Source organism: Anabas testudineus, chromosome 21, assembly GCF_900324465.2.
Source record: "Anabas testudineus chromosome 21, fAnaTes1.2, whole genome shotgun sequence".
NCBI classification, from domain to species: Eukaryota; Metazoa; Chordata; class Actinopteri; order Anabantiformes; family Anabantidae; genus Anabas; species Anabas testudineus.
Genome location: NC_046629.1, coordinates 15,947,147 through 15,973,752, shown reverse-complemented (window position 1 = coordinate 15,973,752; position 26,606 = coordinate 15,947,147). Strand labels below are relative to the sequence as shown.

Genomic DNA, 26,606 nt, shown 5'->3' with positions numbered 1-26,606 from the left:
AAGCTACAAGCTGATAATAATATTGTGAATGGTATAGGCAGCATGTGGACATTTTTTCCTGTACATACACACACCCGCCTTCACACAGAGTGGAACTGTGTGAGACTCCAATGGTTTTACCCTGAATCAGGTGCCGGCATTTTTGCGTATCGCAAATAAATGCACACGCTCACAGGTTCACGTTTTAACATCTCTCATTCTTTCATTAGTATTGCCACTAAGCTGCTGTACTTCAGCTGACTCTGCCACATTTGCTCAGAGGAAAGTGTTTGCGTATGAGCTTGAAAATTTAATGAGTCAAAGATAATAATATGGTTTGACAGTGATTTTTTTCCCTACCAATTTTGAACTAAGTTTGTAGCACTGCTATAATTACGAGGCCACCCTGCTGGCCCAGATGTTGGGATTTCACCAGATGTTCTCCACCTGCTTGGATGAGGAAATTGACAGCAGGTCAACACAACTTTTTTTTCTTGTCCTGTGCCTTAAAGAGAGCAGCCAGAGTAGAAAACAGACTCAGACCACAGCTGCTAATGACATACAAATGGCCAGCCACTGGTGACACAGAGGGTGTGTTTGCATCTGTGCATATGGTCACAGGAAAGTGGCTCTCCTACACATCTGACCAGAGAATTCAACTGTACACCAGTGATAGAAATCAATACTTTACTAATAGTGATTCATTTCAAACACCACTACCCAAATCTATTTATTCTACAGCTGCTGCTGCTCCCCTGTTTTAATTATTAATTGGTTATTTGGGTGTCCCAAATGGGTAGAACATGCTCAGACAAAGAAATTAATTTAAAGAATGTTAATATTTCACACCATACATAAAATGCAAGGTTGTAACCATGCCTGTCCATGCATGCCTATTTATGTGTGCCTGTCTAAAGGCAACCACGGTTGTGGTGGCTTCCCAGGGAATTGAAATTAATGAGTGTAATCAGAAGCAAACAGCGAGCCAGGCAAGGGCAATTAATACAAGCAAGGCGAGCAGAGCTGGTGGTTTTCGCGGCCAGGCATGGCTGGAGCTGAAGAGATGGAGGATTAAGATGCAACTACAGTCAAAATACACAGCTATTCCACACACAGCAGATGTCCATGGATGGATGGTGCTGGGATCCTGGCATCAACATGCATCCGCCAACCGGCCACTCGGTCAACCCGGCCCAATACAAGCTGACAACCTCCTGGCAGGATTCAGATAACACAATCTTCTCTATTTAGTTCGAGAGCCAGGGGAAGGCCCTCATCCGGGCCCCTGCACTGCATACGAAAGGGACCCAGTTTAAAGCTGCACAGTGGAGCTACTATGTGTGTGAGGGAGAGAGAGAGAGTGAAAAATATGGTGAGATAAAGACAGAGCGAGGGGTGGGGGGGAGGGGGGGGGGGGGGGGGCTATTGTGTGCAAGCTCAGCTCAAGAACATCTCAATGTGACGGACATTTTGGTTACCCCTGTGTTCCCTTCCATGCTTTTGTGATTGAAACATCCTTGGATGCATACATTCCTCCAAACAAACCTATCTGCTCCAGTATAAATAAACATATTGGAACCAGCTGTCTTAAAAAAAAAATGGCTCTGCTTGTTGTTTTCTTGAATTGACACTAAACGAGAGTGTCACCACCCAGGATCTTTTCACTCAGCCCTGGCTTTGTTGCCTTGAATGATGTTCATTCCCCTGGCAGTCTCGCATTTCCACTGTTTACGTGAGATAATGATGCATGTGTAAGGATACACCGCCAAGCCAAGAGAGGAACTGATATCGACTACGATGGCCGCCGTGGTCCAAACCAATTTGTGCTGGGACAGAACAATGACGTCAGCTTTGAGGGCTGTAATGAAGAGAGATGCTACAGCTCCTATAGAATATTGGGGCATCTGTGATTAACAAAGAGAAAACATAAAGGCACAGGCCTACTCCCAATGAGGTCTTACAGGTCACATGCAGTCTAACAAACATGAGACAACCCCGATTCTAAGGATGCTGTTGAACTCATTCCCTCTGTCCTTTAATGTAAATGCTATTACTGTATTCACATAAGAACTAGGAGGAGTCAAAGTAGACTTTTCCAGGAAATTACCACCACTTTGTGGCAAGCTGTGACTGGAGAATTGGTTGCAATGTAATGACTTTTTTCTTTAGAGGATACATTTATAACATACATTTATAGTAATAGTATAAATACCAGTATTTAGATAATAGTTTGGAAACTAAAGATTCTATGTGATCATATGTAACTTGGGATGGACCAGTGCGCCACAGTCAAAAAAATCTCTGTAACCAACTTTGCAAAACAAGCCAAAGAAGTGCATTAAATGGAAAAAGCACAAATGTAATTCCTCCTCAGGTTGGAGAATTGTGTATTGTAGCTTTGACACCAATGTCAAACACTGTTGACCTCATTCCCTCCTCCACGAGTTATGTAGTTGCTTCAGTGCAGCTTTGGTGTGCAGTTTATGAAACACCGTTGGGTTGGAGGGCAAGTCCAACAGTATGACAAAACAACCCCCGTCAAACTTTGATTGAATTCTCCTCTAACATGTTTTGTCAGCAGGAGAAATATCATTGCCTATTGATTGATTCTCGTCCTATTCATAAATCCTGTTCTTTATTGTTCAGAGAGTGCAGACCGGCGAGGAGATTGTGTTAAAACTGTCTGTGACACCTTCACTGGCACGATAAATTATTGACATTTCAATAACTTGTGAAATATGTGCTCTCGTGCTTATGAAAGGCAACAGCTTAACGTGTCTCTCTCTTTTATAACCCCATTACTTTAATGGAGCACAATTCAAACTTGAAAAATTTACAGTTTTCTTCATGGCTGTAGTAAGATAGAAACAGCCTGGTAACACTGGCTTCATCAGATTGCTCCTAGGAATTGATGAGTTTGCTCATGTAATAGTCTTAAAGGCTTTTTCCTCCTCTTTTCCTGGCAGAGGATCGAAGTCTTTCTTCTCTGTGGTGTAACGTGTCTGCCCTCTCCTGGCCTCATGTTGTCATGAGGTCAAGTCATGTTGACTTATCATTGACAAAACATTTATATTATTAGGGTACAGTAGTACCAGCATAGTAAAATTGATCACAAATAATCTATAAGACACAAGTTGACGGTTAAGATGATAATGAAGGGGCTAGAAGAAACCAACAAGTCTTTGAAATCGCAGACAAAAATCCTGGGTGTCCCCATGACAAAATAGACTATGGCATTAATGGATCTGTAAAGCCATCAGATTGTCAGAGAGTGAAAAATGGCTGTAGCATGAAGCGTTTAATAAAGTAATCTTTGATGACTAATTAGGCTGTTTCTAGGAGAAAAACTAACATCTAATCCGTCACCATCAAAGTAAAACGTGGAAAAAAATAACGGATTAACAATTAAAGCGGCAGTCTCCATGGTTCACCACCCACAAGCTATTTCAAAGAGCCACGGTTCTAAGTTTTCACATTTTTTTATGAGAAACACACTCACCTATTATAGAAAGGGAAAGAAAGAAAGAGAAGAAGAAGAAGGGAGGGGGGAAAAAAAGCTCTCTGGAGTCAAAACCATCACCAGACGCCACTGCAGCGTTTTTTGGGTTTTTTTTTTTTTTTTTTTTTGAACCCATGCGTCACAGCTGTGCTCGTGGCCAAACCGCTTATTAAAACGCAGAGAAGCCAAGTGCCATAAAGACAGAAGTCAAGCGGCTTGTTATTATTCTTTCTGAGAGGTGAACAGGCTGAGATCAATGGCTGCAGTGGTTTCCCCTCGCCACAGCTATGGCCCAGTAAAGCACAAAGGCCCATGCGGCTCCGACCTATACAGTCATTGATATTAACTATTCCAGGGGCCTTTGAAAATGGCTGCCAAGAATAATTTCCCATATGCAACATTTCCCACCAAAGCCACAGAGTCTTGATGGCATATTCTGTGCCTCACCAGATCACCCTATATGCCCCGACTAGGATGACGGAGTAGAATCAATGGAAACCAGATTCAGTTCATTAATAGGGAGTCCATTTGGAGCTTGTGAAATGCATTGTAGAATATTTAGCTTTGTTGCATTAATGGGGCATAAAACCTATAGTATATGAATAAAAATGCTGTACTGTGCTGCTGAAATGTAGCTAAAATACCAATTAGTAAGAAAGGAAAAGCTGCTGTGGGGATAATTCTTGTATTTCTCCCAACTCTTATGTACCTACACCACCCTCAACTTGTTGTCCTCTAGAACAGATCAACGCCCTGAAGTTGGTGAAGAAGAGAGAGCTTCTTTCTAAGAGCAAAATTCTGACAGTTCATAATAAGTATAAGTTTCATTCCAATGTAGTTTGAGAAGCTGTCGGTTTGTAATGAGTAGGTGAAACCTACCTAATCACAATTTCAAAACCACTGGCAGAGCACCCATGTTACTTTGTCAAGATGGATGATAAAGATCCTCTTAATTACTGTATGTATGCCTTCTCTTTAGTAGCATCTGTAAAATAATATGCCACCTATGTAATTCTACCTTATTGTACAGTGTGACAATAGAAATGATTAAAATAACATTTACAGAGCATCAGATGAAGGATTTAGATGAAGAAACTGGTGATAAATGTAAGAGAGACCTGTTGTCATTGACAGTTGTGTGACTATACTATTTTTTTTCCCCAGGATTGTTGACATTGCATGGTCAGCACAGAAACAGCTGGCTGCGTGGCATCTAGACACCTCCTAAACAAGCAAAGCAATCCGTTTTTGTTGGCTTTTAATGCATAGTCATCATGGTTTCCTGTCTTCTGTTTTGTTTTTATTCCCTGGGATTGGTCTTATTTTGCCTTTTAAGTTTACTTTTATTGATTTCCCTTTTGCGAATTAATTTTCTATATGAAGTACTTTGGTCAGCAGGATGTTGTTTTTAAAGTGCTATATAAATAAATCTGATTTTATTTGAGACTTGAGGGCAACTTATATCCATCATACACATTTTGTCTCAGAACAGGGAACACACAGAAACAAATATTACCCCACAGCTGCACTTCTATTCATCAAATTTGATTAAAATGCTATGAGAATTAAACAGCACATACAGAGAGGTGCTCAGCACTAGCATTGAAAATCAATGGTAGTGCAGAAAAACTCACAATAAATTCTTGAATCTTACTTTGTCACCAGACAAATCTATGTAGAATAAAGTACAATAAAGTGAAAAAGCATAGTTTCTAAGGCCACTGTAGATACTGCATAAAAACAGCACGTGTACACAAGTGTCACTATAATCTTTATATTTGATATGACACATATTTACAAAAGCTCTTTTCTATCTGTATTCAGATAAGCACAATATGTTCTGCATCAAAATACAGTATATTTGAAGAAAATACCTTTAGAAGCAACCACCACCAAAGATTTTCATTTTCTAAAAGAAGCAGAAAATGCAACGAGGGAACTGTTTTCTCAAGTTTCGTCATGTCTCTAAAGTACATCACTGATATGCATCATATGTAGATTTACATGCAAGTGTCCGTTTACTTGTGCATCCTGACATGACTGCTAAATTTTAAATAGGAGAGGGGTTTGTGCCAGAAAGGTTGCCTGTTCAGGCATTTAAAACTACTTCTGGTAACGGTGTCTGTAAGGTAGATAGATGAGTGATGAGTAAAGAAATAGCATGTTTAGTTAGAACCTTCTCCGTTTAAAAAGTGTCATCAGCTGCAGAGAAGCTCCAGTTCACTTGAGTTGTAACTCAATGCAGGTGCTGTTACTTCTGTCCCACCCAGAGCATCCTGCCCTCTGATCTTCAGGTTTATAAATTTGATCTTCCAGCTGTTATTTTCCAGGGGGGAGCGAATGAGGCCAAATATTTGCTCAAATATGCCCAGACAGGCTGCATCTCTGTGAATGGTCCCAGCTACAGCCACTAGCACCAAGCCATGAGGGGAGGCCAGTGCTCTGACGCCATGGGGCTCCAGATTGGGGCTGAAGAGGAGATGCTCTTCCCTGGTCAAGGCCAAGAGTCGAAGGCTAACTAGTTCAGCACCAAGAAACTCATCCATCTGTTCACTGCCAGTTCTACAAAATAAAGACACAGCTCGATCATTTGAGTTTAGTTTGGGTTGGTCTTCCTTTAGTTAACTGTAAATAAGGTCAAATTCAAGCCCTTATGTGTTGATTATTACACACATCAAATCAAATATCTTTGATTGCGTATTTTGATTTGCAAAGAATTTTACCTTTTTGGCAAACATGCAGTCTAGGTGTTGCTTTCAGTACAATCATCTCAGTGTTGCTGTGTCATATGATGTTCAGCACTCATGTATACAAAGATGTTTGTGTTATTCTACCACTAGAAATCACCAAAGCTATAGAGGGATGGCTGCAGTTTAGCTGTAACCAAACTTGAAGTACAAAATTCTGCAAATTAATTGAGTAAAATAGTAAATGCTGGAACCAAAGTAGAAGAACTTGTTAATGAACACTGTTTTATCTTCTTTAAATAAGCCAGTGCCTCCCAGTCTCATACTTTCTTGTATCCCCATTGACTGAAACATTTGGCTTTCACCTTTAAATTAACTGATATTCCTAGAAGTTTATATGTTTTTGCCACACACAAATATTTGAGACTGTATCATTTTCCACATTTAGCCACATTTGTTCAACTGAAATTCTTGTTATTTAGTGTTGATGGGGATGCTATTTCCATGTACTTACAGGGAGAGGAGACGTAGTTTCGCATCTGGCCAGAAGTGCTGTGGTCCCCAGTCCTGAGGCTGCTGACCCAGTAAAGAGTTCTGACTATTCAAGAGCTGGAAGAACCACTGGCAGAACTGCTGGCCGAGGACAAGTGGGTCAAAGCCCACCTCAACCTTCACGTCTCTGGAATCAGACGCTGTCTCTATGGGTTTCTGTCTGGTCTCATCCACCATGTCCTTAAAGAAACACGACATTGTTCTAACTCTCAGATTCACTGACTAGTTATGTCTACTGTCACCTGTTCGTGATTCATATAAGGCTGGCCTGTCTTATTGAAGTAGCATGAAGAAAATGACTATAGGGAAAACAACATGAGAACGTCCTTCATGCTACAGTTAGGGTTGACTCACCTGACCTTTCGCAGATGACCAAAGCTCCAGTGTCCTCTTTACCAGCTGGTGTTTCTCACTATTCGGAGGCATCACCACTCCCTCTTTGACCAGGAACTTAAAAATGAGGTCACGATTAACCTTTTTCCTTCTTAGGAACTCCTCAGCATTTTTAGTGAATGTGATAATTGCTTCCGTGGCTTCTATAATGAGAAAATAAAGAATAATTATAATAATATCAACAAGTATTATTATTGTATGATTATTAGATCATGTCTGTATTGTAACAAAAGCTCAAAACAACATCAGAAATCTCAGCATCAATAGTTGGGGTCAGCTCATGTTAAAATCTCCTTTGAATAACGTTTTAACTTCGTGCAACAAATGTTGCTGAACAACCAACAACAACAACAAGACATGAACTTGTTGCATCTGTCGATATCTAATAAAGCGAAATGTGTATGTATCCTAGCTAACTTGCTCTTTGCTACAGACTAAAACATACCTTTAGTATTTTCAACAACTATCAACTTATTCGTGACTGTGTCGCTTAAGGAAAGTACGTCGCTCTTTGGCATTAAACTTAATATCTTTCTAAACCCGGCGCGCTCGACTTCTGATGGTTTTGACATCTTTGACGCCGAAAAGCACAAACGTTAGGTTTCACTTCGTCCATTCGTGTTCTTCCAGAAAACACGTCCGTACAGAAACAAGTATCAGTCACACACCGTTCCGCCCAGCAATACAAGTGCACCGTTGCTGCCTTTACGGCTTCAGGAATTATGGACGCTTTACCTTGAAATTCGCAAGAACGACACAATACTGACCCATCTAACGAGTTTCTTCTACTCGTGTATGTCAAGGATCATCGTTTTACTTGATTTTGATTCATCCACCCACTTTTAAAAATACACTGACATCACCAAGTCCAACCAAAGTCGACATCTTTAAAGTAGATTCAGCACCTTAATACAATAAGGTTTCTTTAATATAAGAATATAAAAAAATACAGATATACTGGAAGTAATTCTAGCTGATTTAAGTTTGTTGATTAAAAAGAATGTTTAGGAAGCGAAATAATCCCATATATAGTGAGATGATTGATTCATTTAACAGATTAGTTTGGAGATAGCCTGCAGCACAGCTCATCAACATCTAAACACAAGTCAGGCCACCACCAAGAAATCAGATTAGTACCTGAAGGCACCAGGAAACAAGCTAGCTAGCTAGCTTAGCCACCGCGAAGCGGCTAATATGCGCTAGTCTGCACACCGGGAGGCGAACATGTCGTGTCCCCGCAGGTGGCTAATTAACCTGCAAGATAAGCGTCCATTCAGCCGGCTCTACATCTATTCATTAACTCTTGTTTGAATTACAGGTCCAAGAGGAACGTTTGTGCGATTTAACGTTGTGCTCCCGTGTCGAGCGAGCGGCTCCGAGGCTGAGAGGTGACGTGACTTCAATGTTGTCGTGTGTTTCTAACAGGATCGGACGGTGTGTTGGTGTTTGGCTGACGATTTCATCCCTGCTGTTGGGTTTGTCACATGGATTGCTGATCAGTTATTGACGTATTCTATTCCCAAGTTTATTTTAACTTGTAATTTTATAATATCACTAAACAAATAATAAAAAAAAAAAAAAACGGACTTTTAATTTCTTAATTAGAACAAAACATTAATGCTTGAACCGTTATTATTATAATATAACCAAGGTGAATCTGTCTATTTTTTGTGATTATTGGTTGAGTGTTAATAGTGAGGTATTCATTAAGCAGGTGGCTTAAAGTTTAACCATGACATTACATTATACATCAAGTTTACAGACTGAAATCAACAGGACCTGTACTGACTGAGACAAAGAGCTGTGTCACTGGTCAACTGGATGCAAATGTAGTCATGGATGATTCAGATAGTTTACCTGCTCGTCACCCTGGCCCGCTGTCGACACCAGGAGGTGATCTGAAATGAACGGGCCAGATATGAACTGTTCACCTTAATTAGTGGTTTCACATCCCAGAACTGGCTGCAGGAACATCACACCAAACAAGCAGGCTACAGAAAGTCCCGGTTCCCATCAGCGTTTATAGGCTTCACAATTAAGCAGGGACTGAAGGTGTGATGGATAAAACACATACTGTACTATCTTTACTTTCTCAGATGATGACAGAAAGATTAAAGACTTGATGGATGACTGCACACATGCAAAACAGAACATCACAGGAAAGGTTTGAAGCTAAGCTTGGTTTCTCCTTGCAACTACATCGTACAAGCTTTTGCTCTCGTCTTTATCGCCGCAGATGGGAGAGTTTGAGAGCAGTTCCCAGGGCCGGGTGACCGTGTACTCTATCCAGGGCTGCCAGCAGTGTGAGCAGGCTAAGGCCACCCTCAGGCATTTGGAAGTACCGGTATGCGACGTGGATGTGGGTACCCATCCAGAGCTGAGAGCCAGGCTCAAGGAGCTGACAGGATGCAGCACCGTCCCTCAGATCTTCTTTAACAGTGTTCATGTTGGGGGCAGCGATGACCTGCAGAAACTGGTGAGAAGGAGAAATCGGATCAGAATAAACCTGGTGAAATGTATTTGTTTTTCTTTTTTTACAATATATTTATGTATTTTTGAAGATTATGGAACAAATCGAATTGCAACTATCATTATTCAGAATTGTGTTATGAAAATAAAACACAGAAAAGTCCAACGTGTACAACTGGTTGATCTACCTTTGCCTTCTCAGGCTCCTGAAGAGCTTCAGAGGTTGGTGACTCTGGTCAAAGAAACGCCTCCTCCAGCAGACGCTCCACCACTACCAAAGGAGAGTGAGGCAGCAGGCACAGCTGGAGACACTGATGGAGGTGAGAAGCTTCTTGTTATTACAAAAAAGAGGTTTCTTCCACCAGGAAATGTGTCTTAGTTGCACCAGGTAGGTAGCAGATTGTTGTAGTGAAGTATTCGTTGCAGTGTTTGAGGAATACATTGGTGTGGTGTGCTTCCTTCTGGGATGCATCGCCAAATGGTCAAAAGAACCGAGCTGAGGGGGAAACACCCCTCGTGAGCTTTTGACTGTGATGAACTGCAGTAAGAACTATTAACAGTTGTGGTTTTCATCCAGCATCCGAAGTGAACCAGAGTCAGTCATCTTGGCTTGAAGATGACCCAAGAACAATGAGTGCTTATAAAATCATGCTGGCATGATGTTGTGTTTGGGTAACAGCAGGTGTGTGTGTGTGTGTGTGTGTGTGTGCGCGCATGCGCATGTGTGCTCCGAAAGAACCATATTGTGTTATTTTGGGCTAATAAATAATTCCTTCAGAGGCAAGTTAACAATACAAAGTCAGTGAGATATCAAAAGCCCCATGCTCTTTCCCTGAAAGGCACATATATCGTCATTTAGCTCAATTCATACATTTATTTCCAAGCAAAAGAAGCTGTGTTACGTGTGTCATTTTGAGAATCGAAAGCAGCTCTGTCTCCAGCAACCAGATGTGATACGCTGTGCATATGCTGGACTGCACATACTGTCTCTTCAACACTGGTGTCAGTGCGTGTTTCTGTTTGTTTGTACATGTGTGGCTTGGCGTGTTCCTGCCCTTATAGAACTTAAGCCCAGGTAGTTTCAAATGGATAAACATGGCACTGGATATGGGTAAGTAAAGCCGTAGACGCAGTAATATAAGCATCCTATGTTGTGATTGCTTGAATTTGTTGGCGATATTGGAGTCATCTGGAACCTCAGATTGTCCTAATTAAAGTCAGAGTCAAATCCAGACCTGTCAACCGCTGACTGGCCGTGTGTGATAGCCAGGGCTAAGTCCTACAGTACTTGCCAGGTTTCGTTGCAGCAGAAGTATATGCTCTGTGTGTGTGTGTGCATGTGGCCAGCAGGGTGGCAGTTTTGGAAAAGGGAAAGACACGTCAAACATGACCCTCATTCAACCCTGAATACAGGATAGACAGCCTGCTTCAGGTCAGGGCCGGAGCAGGCTTTGAGCATACATGCACAGTGTCCTTCTCAATCTCTAACCCCTATCTCTACTTGGCTGCTGGTTTTTCTGTCTCACTTGGATCTGTGTTTTCTGTGGTGGCAAGAGCTGAACGTGGGGTTAGTGTTAAATATCATGATTTCTATTAAGTAAAAATGCCATTCCAAAATGCCATACGTGCATGAAAGTCTATTTCTAACCTGGAAAATATATAGAAAATAAATCCACTTGTTACCTTTTTGTCCATTCAAAACTTCACGAATTAACTGTGATGCACTACTTTGATTGCATCATTTGCACAAGTACAAGTTTATGAACCCTTAGAATTTTCTCTCTCTGCATAATAATATGCAGAGAGTAATAATAATAATAATAATAATAATAATAATAATAATAATAATAATAATAATAATATCACAGACTAATGTGAAAATATGTTCACCAAACTTATCAAAGGCTTATTTGTACGCAGTATTACCACCAAGAAAACAGGTAATGTTTCGTAATAATGATCTCATGTGTACTACATGAAGGTCAGCACAGTCCTAACTGCCGCTTGTAAATGCTGTTAATCGGTTTGATTTGTGTCATCAGGAAAAGCTATTGAATGCTATTGAGACATTAACCCTCTCTTTCCCTCCTTCTCTCAGCTGCTGAGCTGTCTTTGCTTTTACGGGAGATGATACTGAAATTATTCTCTGAGCATCTCTCTGCTGATGGCAAGGTAATGTCCTCACTGGCTGCTGACTCACCGAGCGCTTTCATGTGTGCACGAGTCTAGTTTCCGACTGCAGGGTTATATATATATGAAACTGAACATGCAGTGAACAGGCTAGAGGGCCACACAGGTTTATCTGTTTGTATCAAGTTGTATATTACAATAAGAAATGAAGTGTACATAAGTGCACGTTCTGCTTGCTGCCACAGTCTGTGGACTACAAAAGCATGTCTGTGAGCCCTGCATTCGAGCGTTACTGTGAGCTAGCCATTCAGCTGCAGAGGGTGGAGCTGCTGTCGCTGAGTCGAGAGGAGAAGCTGGCCTTCTTCATCAACATCTACAATGCCTTGGTCATCCACGGGTACTTACGCCTGGGGGCACCCACCAACATATGGCAAAGATACAGGGTACGATCACACAACAACATTACCTACCATGATGTTTCTAAAATCATCATGTGCCTAGTTCTCACCTCATTACTTCCATTACTGATGTTCATGGAGCCTGTGAGCTTTTACATAATGTTCACAGTATAAGTTTGTACAATGTCAGGAAAAACCTCCTTTAGAAAAATCATTAAGCTTGTTTGGAATACTTGAGATCAGCTCGTATGTCTTTACTGAAGTTTAGGCATTTTTGAATAAATGAATCAGTGGCATTACATTAAAGCTGTTTCTGTCCCATTCTGTAGTTCTTCAACTATGTGAGCTACCTGATTGGAGGAGAAGTGTTCACATTACAGGACATTGAGAACGGTGTCCTGAGAGGGAACAGAAAAGGTGTCGCACAACTACGGAGACCCTTCTCCAAAACAGACCCACGCCTACAGGTATTCACAGCTCAACAGCACGTGTATTTATCATCGACAGATTAATGTGCAACGCTCTGATGTGTTGATTGAATTTTTTCATCTTGTCCACCAGGTGGCTCTAACAGATGCTGAGCCACTCATTCACTTTGCCTTGAACTGTGGCGCAAAGGGCTGCCCGCCTATTAAAACCTACACTCCCCAGGTGAGTGGATCCCAGAAACACTTGGATGTGGGCTGTTTATTTACGCACAGTGTTTACTACTATACTGTAGGTTTGTGTTGGTACGAGGTAAATTTGTTCAAATTCATTATATGTTTTAATGTTAAATGTAGAGAATGACATAAGATTTGGATTGATGTTATGAGAACTTAGAGGGAAGTGCATTCAATGGACAATGTATGTGGTAATAAAAGCTCAGAGGTTGTTTGGTGTGATCTACTCAACCATATCAGGACATTGACAGCCAGCTCCGCACAGCAGCTGAAGCCTTCCTGGAGAACGACATCGGCTGCGTGGTGGATTCTGAGAAGAGAGAAGTGCGACTCAGTCAGATATTCAAGTGGTACAAGGGTGACTTTGGAGGCACTGATGAGAAGGTAGGTTTAACTCCAGCTGCACACACTGAACCCACATTTGAATTCTCTTCCTTGTCAGTGTTAATTGCTCATTTATGTTCGGTTGATTTCTATTTAATTATCAACATGATTGGAAAAGAAATACAGATGCCACCACACTAATATTTGACGCAACAGTTCTCTCTTTCATAGCTGCTGATGTGGGTGCTGGACCACATGGGTGACTCTCCGAAAAAGACAAAGCTGCAGGACGTCCTTTCTGCTGGGAAGACCAAAGTCAGCTACCTCCCCTACGACTGGAGCTCCAACAGCATCCACTCAGCATGAAGGCACAAATACATAGGCGTCCACCTTTACACTGTGTCCTTGCATCCGCCCACTTTCTACTGAGCTGCATCTACTTGACCAGAAGGTTGGTTGCGGCCAAATACAGTCCACTGGTCCCCAACCATGCAAATGTTATGCAAAACAAACTTTTACGTCCTAGTGATGGCATGTTTGCACTGTACCATTGAACTCTACTTCCCTCTACTCATTTTACCTGTACATTCAAGTTTTAATTCACTTTTGAAAAGCCATAGCAAAACCATTGAACTCACGACTTTGTTTTTTTTGTTTCTGTTTTACAAGTGACTGAAAAAGTGGGTCCACCCTTTAAGCAACGAACACAAATGGGAGAGTTTGTGTGTTCTGCGGTTCTGTTCAGTTTTAACACTCAATGGAAGCGGCACATGTATTGCTGCACAGCCACTGGGTATGAAATGCTAAAATTACTCAGATTGTGGCTGTGAAGCATGCAGCAGCAACGAGGGATCCGTATCGTCTTTAGTCCCCATCTATGTATGTGTGTCCTTGTTTAGGAAAGGCAGGCGGATGTTCACTGTTCGTGTGAACCTGCATCATTGTCGACCGTTTTCGATCCATGTCTTCCATTTTAAATGAAAAAAGAGCTATTACTGTGTTTTAGCACAGTCATTTTTAACTATGTATATAAATATATATACAATGACACAATTTTGGGATGCACTCCGACACTTTGCATGTTTATTGCTCCTTTGCTACTTTTTGAATGCTGCTCAGACACATTTGTACTTTTGTCACCAAGAAGAAAAATGTTGTTTGATCATTAAATTGAAAATATGCTGTTTATCCAGCTATGTACACTATTTCAGCATGTCAGCCAAAAAAAAAAAAAGGTCTCAATCCAGCCTTGCTTTGAAAATATTTTGTATTACGCAAATCAGTTAAAATACAGTTTAAAAAGTAGCAATTTAAGTCGTAATTCATCTCTAGTTTGTAGATCGTCGTGTTTAGTTTGCACCTTAACATAACCTACAATACACAACTGAAATTCAATCTGGTTAATGTAACTTTCTTGTCATTTCGCCTTAAACTTTAAGTTTTACTTTTATCATAATGCTTTTTCTTCCATATTTCCATGATGTATTATGAATATTTATTTAGGTCAAACAAGCTCATACAAGTTGTCTTGTCATCACTGTATACTTCATGCTGTTTAGTCATCAACATTCCAGCTTGTTTTCAACAGTTAGAATAGTTTTTTTTGTACTTGAGGTACTTAAATTGCACCAAATGGTTAAATTAGCATGTGTTAAAAGTCGAAAGCACTTGCAGCATGACATAGTGGATCTTGAATGCTGGACTGTAGCGGGACTGAAAACTCAGCCATATCAGAGTAAGACCTTAACATTTAACAATTATTTGTAGTGTAGAATTCAACACTTTATTAATGCTTGTCAGTCCATCCATTATTAGACTGTTAACTAACAATGCAATAGATTTAAAACATTGCCCAGCTGTTAAGACTTTTTTGAATACATACCTTCTGTGATGTGCTATTACTCTGTTAATGGGCAACAGGGATTAAAACAAAAAAAAAAAGGGAAGACGTTTCCTCTTTACTGGGCATTAATAAAGCAATATGTTTATGTATCGTAAATGCACTGCTAAACCACAATAAAGTATATAAAGTACTGTATCAGATTGCTTTCTGTTACACAACGGGGAAAATACCAAATCAATCAGTGGCTGTTCATGTGCAGCAATAATGTTTATAGAACAAACTAAGTAAATCATCTGCAACAACAGACTTTTAGATTAAGCATTTGTTTATTCAAACAAATGTAATCACAGTTTCTTTAAGAAAATAGAGCAGGAATCCTCAATACCTTTTACGAATCTATTAACATTTGTACATATAAATACGAAGGTTTAAGTGCACAGTTGCATAAAAACATTACATTTAAAAAGTTATTAAACTAGTCAACCATTTCAAAAGTATGTACACAGCAAACAACCAATGTAAAATATTCTACAAGATGAAAAACATGATGGAGTTAAACTGAAAATGAAGTTTGAGTTTAAAGCCTAACCGGTACTGTATTACTGATGTTTCCCCTCACCGTACCCCTACTCTACTGTCTTGGCACTAATACATTTGGGTATAATTCATGTGTTATACAGAGGATTATCATTTCATGTTGGTCATGGCTTTAATGTTGAGTTATTCATTATATTATACCACGACCAGCAGACTAGTTAAAGGGAAACTCAGCCGTGCCTCATTCTAAAAACAGATCCTCGCACCCTTACAGTTTTGAACCTTGCTACATGAGACAAGGCTTTGGAGGATTATTAGAGATTAAAATACATTTGTGAAAAAGAGGACAGCTACACTTTTTCTGCACCTTTGTTGTCATGTATACATTTTTAATAAAGAGCCCAGAGCTCAGAGTAGTGTATGGTTCATTTGGAAGACTACACATGCTAACATGAGAAGGCAGCACACATTGAGCTCTTACCATCAGTTCATATACGTGCAAACACTGATTAGAATGTACTGCATGTGAAATACTTAGTGTGAGGACAACGTGCAATAGAAGTTTTCAATGCCATACGCTGAAGCCACTGATGAGCCTTTACAACAAAGCTGTATGGTTCAAATGGTAGAAGAAGCGGCCTCTGCCACTAATCGTTTTTTGCCTCCTAGCAAGGCATCAGAAAAAAAACAACAACCTCAAACTCAAATCTAAAGCCGTGTAAATGCATCACTGTTTCAAGGAAGCTGCATTTACAGTCAGTAATTAATTTTTTGTAAGAGTTCATTTTGTAGCTATGTCAAGTTATAATGCGGAGGCAGTTTGCCAGAAGCACTGAAAGGAATCTCGCAATTTCACAGTAAAGCCTTGAAAAGTGGTGCAAACTACATCCAAATAAGGATTAAAGAAAAAGATGAGACAGACCTGGACTCCCTCAGCTTTTTATAATGAATTGTGCAGTATTAGATTACTGACTTGAGAAAAAGCAAACGCATTTCATTTATGCGTATATCCATCTTTGCCTCTTTCTGCTTATTCAGGAAAATTTAAGACTGAATTCAAATTTACCAGAACTCGCTCTGGAACAAGCTTGAAAATTTGCATGGTTGCTTCAATAATATGTTGCACAATTCCTTCCTACCTTTCTGAATGTAACATATACTGTATCATGTACTTGAGTACCTGAACTGTGCCACAGAAATACTGTGTCAGTTATTTTATGGCTGTAGGTTGCTTTTAATAATCAATGTTGTTCGAAAAGGTGAATAAATATTGACTTATAATAATAATAGATACAGGCATTGTATTACCAAATTCAAGTGCACACTCACAACGTTTTAGAAAAAAGAAAATTAGCTATTAAAATTATTGCTTCAAAAGTCTATCAATAAATAAATTCCTCCTATTACCTGTTTTGGCACATGTTTACAAATGTGTATCCAGTAATTAAATAAGTACTATATTTAGAGAGGGCTCCAGTGTTCATTTATCTCGAAGGCTTGTCCTGAGCCAGTTGACAGGGTACATCGGTCAGTCTAGCTGCGGTTTCTCATCATGTGCTACTAACCTAAAAAAAATCAAAAAACAAAAATGATTATTCAGAGGTTCAAGTGGGTTGGAAATATTTATACAATAATAACTTGATAGTGTACATGCATAAATAAATCAAGCACACTCACTTTCATCATCCGAATCAAAGCCAAACAGTGCAGAGCAGGTGTTAAGGGCCTGGTGTTTCTGTAATTCCTCTAAGCTGCTGAAGGAGGAAAGGCATTTGTCACAGCGATGTCTGATCTTCGGCTCGGGGACCACATCTTTCACTGGCTGCTTCTCCTCTGCAACAGGCTCCTTTTTCTTCTTATGGCTCCAGTAAACATTTTTCCTCGGGGCTACCTCGTCAGTGGACCTTCTCTTGCGCATCGAGAGCAGAGACTCATCCAGGTAGGTGGAGGGTGGCGGCCTGATGAAGGGAGCTTTCACAAAAGTTGCATAGGAGGGATCTTCGGGTTTAAAGGTTTTGTGCTCAGTGATGTGGGGCTCTCCGAGTTTTTGCTGAACTCCCTCAGCCAAAGTAGACAAATCCTCGAGGTCTCGCACATTCAAGGGGTCCCACTCCACTGGCGCTCTTTTTCGAGACTTCTTACCTGGAGTAGTTGCAGCAGCACTAGTGTGGGAGGTGGAGATCAATCCCACAGACACATTTGGTGTCACATTCTCATGTCCATCGGTGGTGGTTTTGCTGTTCGCTGACAGTTCTTGTTCACTGTTTGGGATATATCTTTCCTGCTCTTCAGGTTTGATCATTTCCCTGAGATCCTCAACTTTAGAGGCCTCAGCGTGAACAGGAGTTGGACTGTCCCTCTGTCCCTTTTTATTCTGCAGCCATATCTCCTCCACCCTTACTCTCTGCTTCCATGGAGCTTCAGCATTTTGTTGCTTCTGTCTGCTGGGTCCCAACTCTAGTTCTTCCCTCTGAGGTGCTGGAATGTAGTGCCGCCATTCATGGTCATAGAGACCCTGAAGGCTCGAGAATAACTTCTCACAGTCTGTGAAGGGACACTGGGGTCTGAAGGGCTGGTGGGCATTGACATGGTCCTTTAATTCCTGCTGTGTCATGAAGCGCTGGTTACACTCTAGGTGGTAGCAGAAGTGCTGCAGAGGAGTATCATGGAGCTTCATGTGGTCTTTATAATGCTGGAGAAATTGTATCTGTCTGTTGGACAAAAGCACAGTTAGCACACTAAGTAAAGAATCTTTATCAAAACTGTAGAATAAAAACTATATTCTTAAGAACGCTTATAAAGAAATCTGAAATGTAATTATTACTAGATAAATAGACTTATTAACAAACTTTAGGTAAACTTATTCTAATAATTAATTCTACACATCTTACCTAAGGCAAAGAGTGCACTTGTGCTTGGTCCAAACAAAAGTCTTCTCCAACACATTCTCTTCTTTAATATGACATTTAATAGCATGTTTGGTTAATGTGGTGCCGATCCTCAAGAATACTCTATCGCACGACTGGGAGGGGCACAAGTGATATGTGACGTCCACCCCGTAGCCGTTCTCTCCTTCTGGCTTCTCCTTCCCCTCTCCTTCTGTCTCATTCTCGATCACAGTTGGATTTCTTATAATCACAAGGCCATCTCTGATGACTACCTGCTCATCCTTGAAGTCCACCTGCTTGACATTATTAGCATCAGGGTTCTTGCACTTTTTGTGGAGCACGCATGTCTTTTTGATGAGGGTGCGGAGGTTTCTGATGATCCTGTCTTCCCTCTTGAGGTTTGATACTTTGGTTTTGCCTCCAGCTTTCTGTTCAGTTACCTCATCAGAAACAGCAGTCCGATTTTCACCCTCAGTCTGGCTCTGACTTTCTACTGTGCCATTAGCAACTGGTGTATCCTCAGTGCATGGCTCATTATCAGGGGGTTTTTGCTTGCACATTTCATCAATGTGGTCCAGAACGTGCTTTTTGGCAAAAGGAAGCTGTCGGAAGTGTTTCCCACAGAGTATACATTTCAGCTTTCTGCTTTTTAGATGTGAGAGAGCATGCCTCATAACATTCAAGCCTTTATAGTCTTTGCGGCAGAGGCTGCAGTGGTGCGTCAAATGGGCATATTGTTGAGTACGGAGAACTCTGTCCTTCCATGTCCTCTTGGCTTTGACCTGAAGAAAAGACAACAAACCACTGGAATGAGTTCTACATGTTCATTAGAAAAAGCCTCCAAATACCAAATGAAATTCCAAACAAAAGAAGCTTTGGATCCTTCCTCTTTCTTTCTTGATGGGTCAGTGTTAGTTAAAGTATTAAGGAGGGTAGGGGGGCAAAACATTAGAAACAGATATTGCACTCAACCAGCACCCACTATGACCTCAATAATAAACATATTGTAGATTTATCACCTTTCTGACAGTTTCAACAAAAGCTGTAACTGTTACCTTGTAAAATAAGAATTCTTGGCAGAGTGGCTGTATTGGCTGGATTTTTATTGGATTGTACAGGCGTACTTAATAAAGTGGACGGTGAGTGTATATCATGTAAGAGAAGGTAAAGTTAATTTTTTTTGGAATACATGTGCCCAGTAATTATAAAACCAACATAATCAAAAAAAGCACAAATATCTGACCTTTGTGTTTGAGACATCTGTTTCTTCTGTGGGTTGGGGCTCTGGCTCCGTGTCACCATTAACCTCATCAGGTGCTGAGGTTTCTGGAGGCTGTGGATTCTCACTTTCAGGCTTTTTAGATTTTAGGGAGTAATTATGCAACAATTCAACTGGACAATCTAATAACTCTAAGGTTGGTCCATCAAGCTCCGGATTAGCTTCCACTGCAGGAAGGGTGGCTTGAGGCTCACTAAGTAGACATTTACTAAGCTCAGTTTCAGTTTTTACTTGTGGTTGTTCAGTGTCACTATGCTTCTCAAGGCCATTTTCTTTCTCAGTGTTATTTATCTCTTCAAGTTGATCATCTTTTTGTTCATTCTCCAGATGAGGCATATCCTGCTCTCCATCTTCTGTTTCACATTCCTCCTCAAAACGAGGCTCATCCACAGTAAGGGATATTTCATTTTCAGGATAAGAGAGTTCTAATTTCTGTAAAGGTTTCCTTCCCCGTTTTTTCCCTTTAACTTTGACTTTCTTCTCTTTAACTGTCTGTGTTTGTTCTGGTCTTGAAACACCCTGCAACCATCTTTTCTTCTGACCTTTCCTTTTCAATATTTGGCTCTTTACACATCTAGACAAGGATTCTCTCTTGCGGTTTAGAGGAAGCTTTACAGAAGCCGAATTTTCAATGCTGGAGTGATTGCATCTTAGTGAATACACGGCTGTTTTATTACCAAAAGAGGTGGATTTGAGGTTGTATTTGAACTCTGGATCATCACAAAGGTCTGCCTCATCATCAGATGCAGGTTGTTTTCTCCTTCGCAGTCTCCTCCTCCATGTTCTCCTCTTCAGAAGACTATTATTTGAAACACACTTGCCTGCCTTGCCATTTATAGTTCGCTCTTCTGGAAGGTCTTGGCCCACAAATGCAATTTCCTTGCACTGGCATGAATTTAAATGTTGAGTGCAGGACTCATCTACACAATCATTTATCAGCTCTTCATTGCTTCTCTTCTCCTTCTCCTCTTCTTCTTCTTCTTCTTCATTCATCTCATTTAGAACAGCAGCCTTCATGACCTTGTCACTCATCAACTCTAAGCAATGGGTCCTGAGAGTCAGAAGGTTCCAAAACTCAGGGTCAAAACACAGCCGCTCCTTGAGCATCTGGAAAACAAAGATGTACAAATGTAAGCCATAAATTAGAATATGATTATATCCAATATACACAGAAGACATTCTCTTCTACCTGCAGAACATGGAAGCGAACACTGGTTCGGACAGGGCTGTTGTGGGGATGTGGCTCCTGGTCAGGATGCATGTAAAGCAGGCAAACAGTTCGATATGCTTCCAGGCTGCGCTCCTGGCAGAAGACCAGGAGGGCACATGCTCGACAGATCTCTAGATCATGAGGCAGCAGGAAGGCTATGGTCTTATAGATCAGGGACCGGGTTACAGAGTCAGCCTGGATGTCACACAGCTGCAAGGCCCTGGCACATAGTTCCACACAGACCTGGACTCCTTCAGCACCCAGCTGTTAAAAAAAAACAAAAAAACATTGATGATCAAAATAAGCAAATAAGATCAAATATACACTGCAGATACAAGCTTCAGACAACATGCAGGTTATTTCTGTGATGTCATATCACACCTCTGTTGTGACTAGTTTGATGAAGGGGAAGATGGCTCTGACGTTTGTACCAGAGGAAGCCAGCTGCAAGCACTCAGCCAGGAAGCCTTGTCTGGAAGGATGGGCTCTAAGGTACAGCCTGCTCCAGATGAACACCAGGTCCCTGCAGGAAAGCAGTGAAAGTCTGTTATGTTTTAATTAGGCACCAAAGAGATATTGATAAATTATTATATTATGCAAAATGTATGTCGTGCTCTTATTTGGAGGTCAGACATACCAGATATAATACATGTCTCCATTGTGTAGCTGCTGTGTAAGAAAAGCTTTACACAGTGACAACAAGAGGTCATCTTTTTCAACACTCTCTGTGTTGCAGATAATCTCCACTGCATCACGAACATCTATCTCTGCCATCTGATGAAAAACATATGCAGAAGAAACACAAACACACAAAATGCATGACAATCAATGAGGATTATCATCAGTAGAATTTTTAATTTTCTGCCCATAAATAAAGGCTACATCCATCTAACTCACATCATAGATCATTTGATTTTGTTCACAATTGTTTCATCATCCATTTGGCTTCAACTTAGCTTTCTCCAAGTGTGATCTTTTCATTTATCTCCACCTTTGCCACCTAAAGACTTCTCAACTTCAAAACTGACATTCATATACACTACCCCTTGAAGTTTCTCTAACTGCTAATCCTTTCAGCTGTGTTTGTACTGTTCCTCTTCTCTTACCTTCTTGAGAAGGTGTTCATGCAGTGAAGCTTTGTAGAGGCAGGTCAGGTAGGCCTGATGGAAGAACAGATGTTTTCCAGCCTCATGATTTTCCAGGCAGCATTTAGAAAGGGCCATTGCCTCCTGTATTCGTTCACACGCCTGTAGATAGCGGATCCGCAGCTCCAAGAATATTGGCAACTCTGAGCTCAAGTATGCTTCAACTGTATAGAATAGAATTGAATACATTAATGTACTGGATATGGTGACATTTGAAGTTTGGGCTGAAGTAATGTTAAATACATTAACACTGATCTTATTAGGATTGTACAGTATACTAGCCTATCACTTTTTCAATCTCTGATAAAAAGCCCATACTCAATTACTGCAGTCATGTTTGCGGACTAAATCTGCTTTCAGCTGATTTACACACACACACACACACACACACACACACACACACACACACACACACACACACACACACACACACACACACACACACACACACACACACACACACACACACACACACACACACACACACCACCAGCCACACTAGCCATCAATCAACATTACTGTTCGACAGTGCTGTGCTGTGTCCACCTTTGCATTAAACTGATTTATTTCTTAATTATATGTATTATTATATTATTTATATTTTTGATGTTTTGCCTGCAGTGGGTTTTACTAACAGGCAGTCTGGCCAAAGGAAAAGAGTTCCCATCTTCATCTTGAAGATGGGAACATCTCTTCATCTGGGCATGAGCCTACCCTCTTTTGGTGGCAAGTCTGCATCCTTCAGGATTCCTTGCAGCACTGGATTCTCCCATGGGCCTCCTTCTTTCATGATCTGCTTCACATGCTGCAGATAGATGTTCTTGTGCCTTAAGAGTTGAGAGTGACACTCCTGCAAAGAGTGGCAAAATATGTTCAACTGAGAGCTAACCAGGCACAAGATTTAAGATACATGCTGGTCAATGGCCCACTAAAGAACAAACATTACAACATAGTAACAAATACAAGTACTTTGATTATAAAACACTGTGTTAGAGTAGCTGCATTGTAGCTGAAACAGTAACACTAATCACAATAATAATAACTAATAACTAATATCAGATATGATACATGTGTACTGTGAGTGAGAAAACTAGGTCAATTGGTCAACTTCTTTCACCTTAAAGGAGTCAAGGATGTCTTTTAAAGGGTCTTCAACAAATTCTTCTTTGCTGAAAAATAACATCAATTCAAAGAAGCTCCTGCAAGTCAAGAGAAACATTGGTTGTCAAAACCATCTCACACTGCAAAAATAGGTTAATCCAAAAATTCAGCTTAGTAAGCTCTTCACAGTTCAATTCAAATGCTACAACAACAGAGTAGATAATGACCACAGTGCAGAGTAAAAATTTTATTTTTTAGCTATATTAGCTAATTGTTAAGACAAACAGTGACAGTGAGGTTGTGAGAATAGTTTCTGCTTTTTCAGGTGCAGGCCAAGAATTTTTAGGTTAAGTTTTGATTGCTCCTAAAACAAACACTGACTTCTAATGCACTGTAAAGGTTAACACCTTCAACTCTTTAACACATTACCTCTTATGTAGCTTTTAGACAAGAAGAAAAATCTATACTGTAAAGCAAATGAAGTTTATACCAGCTAGTGCTGGTATATGCCGGTCAACGTGGAAAGAAAAAAACATACACGTAAAATTATATTAAAAAATGTTTTACTACTCACAAGGCCAGACTGCTGAGAACATAGTGGACATGCTGACAGTCATCAGGGAAGGCAGAAGTGGCTTTGGTGAAACTGCTGAGGGCTGTCCGCAACACCTTCAGCTGTGGGAGAGGAACTTGCCATTGCCCTGTGTACTCCTCAACCAACTGTGTAGAAAGAAACACAGAACACAACAAAATCATTCAACTATAATTAAATCATTTCAATACAATAGTTATAAGATTATCCTATAACCACTATGTATGTTATTTTCCCATAAAAAATAGCTATAATTGATCACAATCGTTTTTGTTGTTTTTTTTTAGTTTACCAAATGAATATGACAAAATCCAGTGCAGTTCAGTTCAGTTTCAGTGTGGGTGAGCAAACCACCAATGGATGTTACTTAGATTTTCATTACATTATTTATTTACATTATATTGTCTGCCTTGTATTTTACTTTAGCTTTAGCTAATTGCTAGATACATATATGTCCGACTGGATGCTAGGTTGGTGGGCAATCTTAACACCTCATAAAAGGGAACTGAAATACTGGTATTTTTGTAAAGTATGTGTAGGAAGACTTCGGACAGCTACAGGTTACCATGGAAATAGCAGTGTTTACAAGTAGTAACAGCCTGCCATTAGCAATTAGTCCTGCAAAAGAGTCTAGATATATTCTGCTCTCTGTGATACTCTTGACATGCCTATTAAGGTGTGCGTTGTTTGTATTGTATTGTATTGTAAGTATTTCATGTCTTATTTGGCTAATCATGGCTGTGAAAACGCAACATTAAACCATGACTTTTAAACCCTGTTGTACACCAACTGTAAACAGTGTACAGACGTCAATATATACATGACAAGGAAACAAAAATAAGTATTACATCGCTGTGTGTGGTAGATCAACATTACTTGTCAGAAATTATATTTAGGATAGAACTTCATGTGTACATACATATTGTAACTTTGTCATAATACCAAGTTTATGAAACATGATGAAACAACTCCTCATCTTAAACACATCTAACTTTTCAAACTCTCTTTGTGTGTTAGTTCTCTTGTGTACACAGCGGTGCGACATGTTCTAATATTTCATTGTTTGTCATGTTGTGCAATTCATGGCAAATCTAACTCTGTTCTGACTGTATGACTGCCACAACCACGGTTACACAAGTTTCTCTGACAGGTGGATTCACTTTCACTTACTTCAACGTTGATTAATAAGTACAGTAACCTAACTCACCTGGACATTGTTCATCTCCATGTCTTATTAACAAGACTGATATCAAACTGAAATGTGACTTCAGCAGCAAGGCATACAGCTAGTTATATCAAAAACTTATATTAGAATAACCTTACTGCTAATAGCATTACGTTAGTTAGCTAACTAGGTATGTGGTAGCCAACTATTAAGTTAGCTACTGATGGCTATAAATCTTTATGTACTTAGGTTGGCTAATCGGACGACCAATCACTTCAGCTAGTGGCATTTGATGGCAGGAAATTCAACATTATTTTATGGAATTCTTATATAAAATGTTCAGCATAACAGGAGCTAGTTGCACACATGAGCCTCATAGCGTCAATAAGTTTAGCTTAATAAGCTAAGCATTATCAAATGTCAGGCATGTGTTTGGAAGCAAAACTACCAAGTCAGACGTCCGGTTCATATGTGTTTACCATTAATGTTGTGTTTCTGATGCGCTAGCTGTACGCCACCGCATTACCTAGCTACACAACTGAATTAACTCTGAAGGCTAATGGTAGCTAGCGAAGCTAGTAGCATTAGCCACAAACATACACCCACTCAGCACACCACTGGACAAAATAGAGTTTAACATACCTCACAAAACTTAGTGCAATAGTCTTTACTGTTTAGAGACGATCCAGCGATGCAGTATCTATTACACAATGTATCCAAAGCTAATTCAAGCCCGTCTGTTTCCAAATCACTCTCGCTGTCCGCCATACTGGCTGCTGTATCCAGCGCATAGTCAAAGTTGCCAGGTTTGTAAGGGAGCATCCTCCTATTCCCCAACACAAAAAACTACCAAACTGGCAACCCCGTGATTACGATCCTTTACAATACCTTTGTAAAAGATATTGATTAAGTTAGTTAAAATATAGAAATATATCCAGCAAACAAAGATCAACTTTTTGCATGTCTTCCAAAAACTATTTGATAATTAGCAGATTCTCATGGGTCAAACACTGTTTTGGTGCTGGACTCAAAATCATTGCTGGAAATCTCTGAATAGGCTGTCCAATTATTAATTAACCTATGTTACTTAACTGACATACAAGTATGCCTTCTGTACTATTATTTATTTACCAAGTCTGACAAGCACCTTTTATCTCTTGTCCTTGAAATATGTTTATTTCATTTATGTAATTTATTTATTATATATATATATATATATATATATATATATATATATATATATATATATATATATATATATATATATATATATATATATATATATATATATATTTGTTACTTGTACACATTGTTTCTTGTGTGTACATGCTGCAGCAGATGTCTGTGCCAGCCAAATGTAGACTCACTGTATAGTAGACATAGACTCTGTGCTATTAAAGCCTACAAGTTTAATATATGAGCCTTTGTGAAAACACGTGAAACAATGCACACTGTTGCCTGTGCCTGCTCCACTTTGTTATGTTACTAGTGAGAATAGATTAGAATAAAAATCAAAATACTTGTAACAACTCTGACAAGCAAACAATGGGACATATGAGATAAGACGGAACACACCTTTTTTTTTATTTAATTTTATTTTTATCTGTGTGACAAGTGAGGCTAAATGAACATTATTTCGTAATTGATGAACCTTATTGTTTAATCTGTGGAAGATGTTGTGAAGCATTTCCGATGACCACAAGGGGACGCCATCATATCAGAATATGGGAAAAATCCAGTCCACGTTTAACAG

General features: G+C 39.9%; 3 protein-coding genes across 6 annotated transcripts; 1 reads left to right on the top strand and 2 right to left on the bottom strand.

Annotated features, from left to right (window-relative positions):
• Positions 1–4,917: 4,917 nt before the first annotated feature.
• On the bottom strand, positions 4,918–7,977 carry c21h3orf38 (chromosome 21 C3orf38 homolog). The gene is made up of 4 exons (XM_026375734.1): positions 7,556–7,977; positions 7,072–7,253; positions 6,680–6,897; positions 4,918–6,040 (listed from the first exon to the last, which is right to left on the bottom strand). The coding sequence occupies exons 1-4, from the start codon at positions 7,680–7,682 to the stop codon at positions 5,677–5,679; spliced, it is 891 nt and encodes a 296-aa protein (XP_026231519.1). The 5' UTR covers positions 7,683–7,977; the 3' UTR covers positions 4,918–5,676.
• A 276-nt stretch (positions 7,978–8,253) lies between these two features.
• On the top strand, positions 8,254–15,126 carry zgc:152951 (Thioredoxin_like and DUF547 domain-containing protein). Of its 4 annotated transcripts, none has more exons than XR_003299797.2 (10): positions 8,254–8,351; positions 8,429–9,586; positions 9,782–9,899; positions 11,678–11,751; positions 11,955–12,152; positions 12,437–12,574; positions 12,669–12,758; positions 13,010–13,153; positions 13,325–13,544; positions 13,763–15,126. XR_003299797.2 is itself a non-coding variant. In XM_026376063.2 (10 exons), the coding sequence occupies exons 3-10, from the start codon at positions 9,347–9,349 to the stop codon at positions 13,457–13,459; spliced, it is 1,137 nt and encodes a 378-aa protein (XP_026231848.1). In that variant the 5' UTR covers positions 8,254–8,351; positions 8,429–8,498; the 3' UTR covers positions 13,460–15,126. The 4 variants fall into 4 exon arrangements, 3 of the variants coding, with proteins under 3 accessions (XP_026231848.1, XP_026231847.1, XP_026231849.1); XM_026376063.2 differs by having other exon boundaries at positions 8,429–8,498; positions 9,347–9,586; positions 13,325–15,126; XM_026376062.2 differs by having other exon boundaries at positions 8,429–8,544; positions 9,347–9,586; positions 13,325–15,126.
• Positions 15,127–15,274: 148 nt separating this feature from the next.
• On the bottom strand, positions 15,275–25,634 carry LOC113172947. Its single transcript, XM_026376059.1, has 12 exons — positions 25,496–25,634; positions 23,671–23,816; positions 23,113–23,194; positions 22,710–22,845; positions 21,957–22,159; positions 21,488–21,624; positions 21,232–21,373; positions 20,830–21,114; positions 19,605–20,747; positions 18,365–19,143; positions 17,151–18,184; positions 15,275–17,038 (listed from the first exon to the last, which is right to left on the bottom strand). The coding sequence occupies exons 1-12, from the start codon at positions 25,619–25,621 to the stop codon at positions 17,034–17,036; spliced, it is 4,218 nt and encodes a 1,405-aa protein (XP_026231844.1). The 5' UTR covers positions 25,622–25,634; the 3' UTR covers positions 15,275–17,033.
• Between the last annotated feature and the right edge of the window lie 972 nt (positions 25,635–26,606).

What these genes read in the sequence shown, in the direction of transcription:
- zgc:152951 (XM_026376063.2), top strand. Translation starts at nt 9,347, where the DNA reads ATGGGAGAGTTTGAGAGCAGTTCCCAGGGCCGGGTGACCGTGTACTCT. An exon ending in GCGATGACCTGCAGAAACTG is followed by an intron (nt 9,587 to 9,781) that starts GTGAGAAGGAGA and finishes TTGCCTTCTCAG; the next exon opens with GCTCCTGAAGAGCTTCAGAG. An exon ending in ATCTCTCTGCTGATGGCAAG is followed by an intron (nt 11,752 to 11,954) that starts GTAATGTCCTCA and finishes TTGCTGCCACAG; the next exon opens with TCTGTGGACTACAAAAGCAT.
- c21h3orf38 (XM_026375734.1), bottom strand. Translation starts at nt 7,682, where the DNA reads ATGTCAAAACCATCAGAAGTCGAGCGCGCCGGGTTTAGAAAGATATTA. An exon ending in AGTTGTTGAAAATACTAAAG is followed by an intron (nt 7,254 to 7,555) that starts GTATGTTTTAGT and finishes TTCTCATTATAG; the next exon opens with AAGCCACGGAAGCAATTATC. An exon ending in AAACTACGTCTCCTCTCCCT is followed by an intron (nt 6,041 to 6,679) that starts GTAAGTACATGG and finishes TTTATTTTGTAG; the next exon opens with AACTGGCAGTGAACAGATGG.
- LOC113172947 (XM_026376059.1), bottom strand. Translation starts at nt 25,621, where the DNA reads ATGGCGGACAGCGAGAGTGATTTGGAAACAGACGGGCTTGAATTAGCT. An exon ending in GTTCTCAGCAGTCTGGCCTT is followed by an intron (nt 23,195 to 23,670) that starts GTGAGTAGTAAA and finishes CTTGACTTGCAG; the next exon opens with GAGCTTCTTTGAATTGATGT. An exon ending in TTCGCTTCCATGTTCTGCAG is followed by an intron (nt 20,748 to 20,829) that starts GTAGAAGAGAAT and finishes TTTGTTTTCCAG; the next exon opens with ATGCTCAAGGAGCGGCTGTG.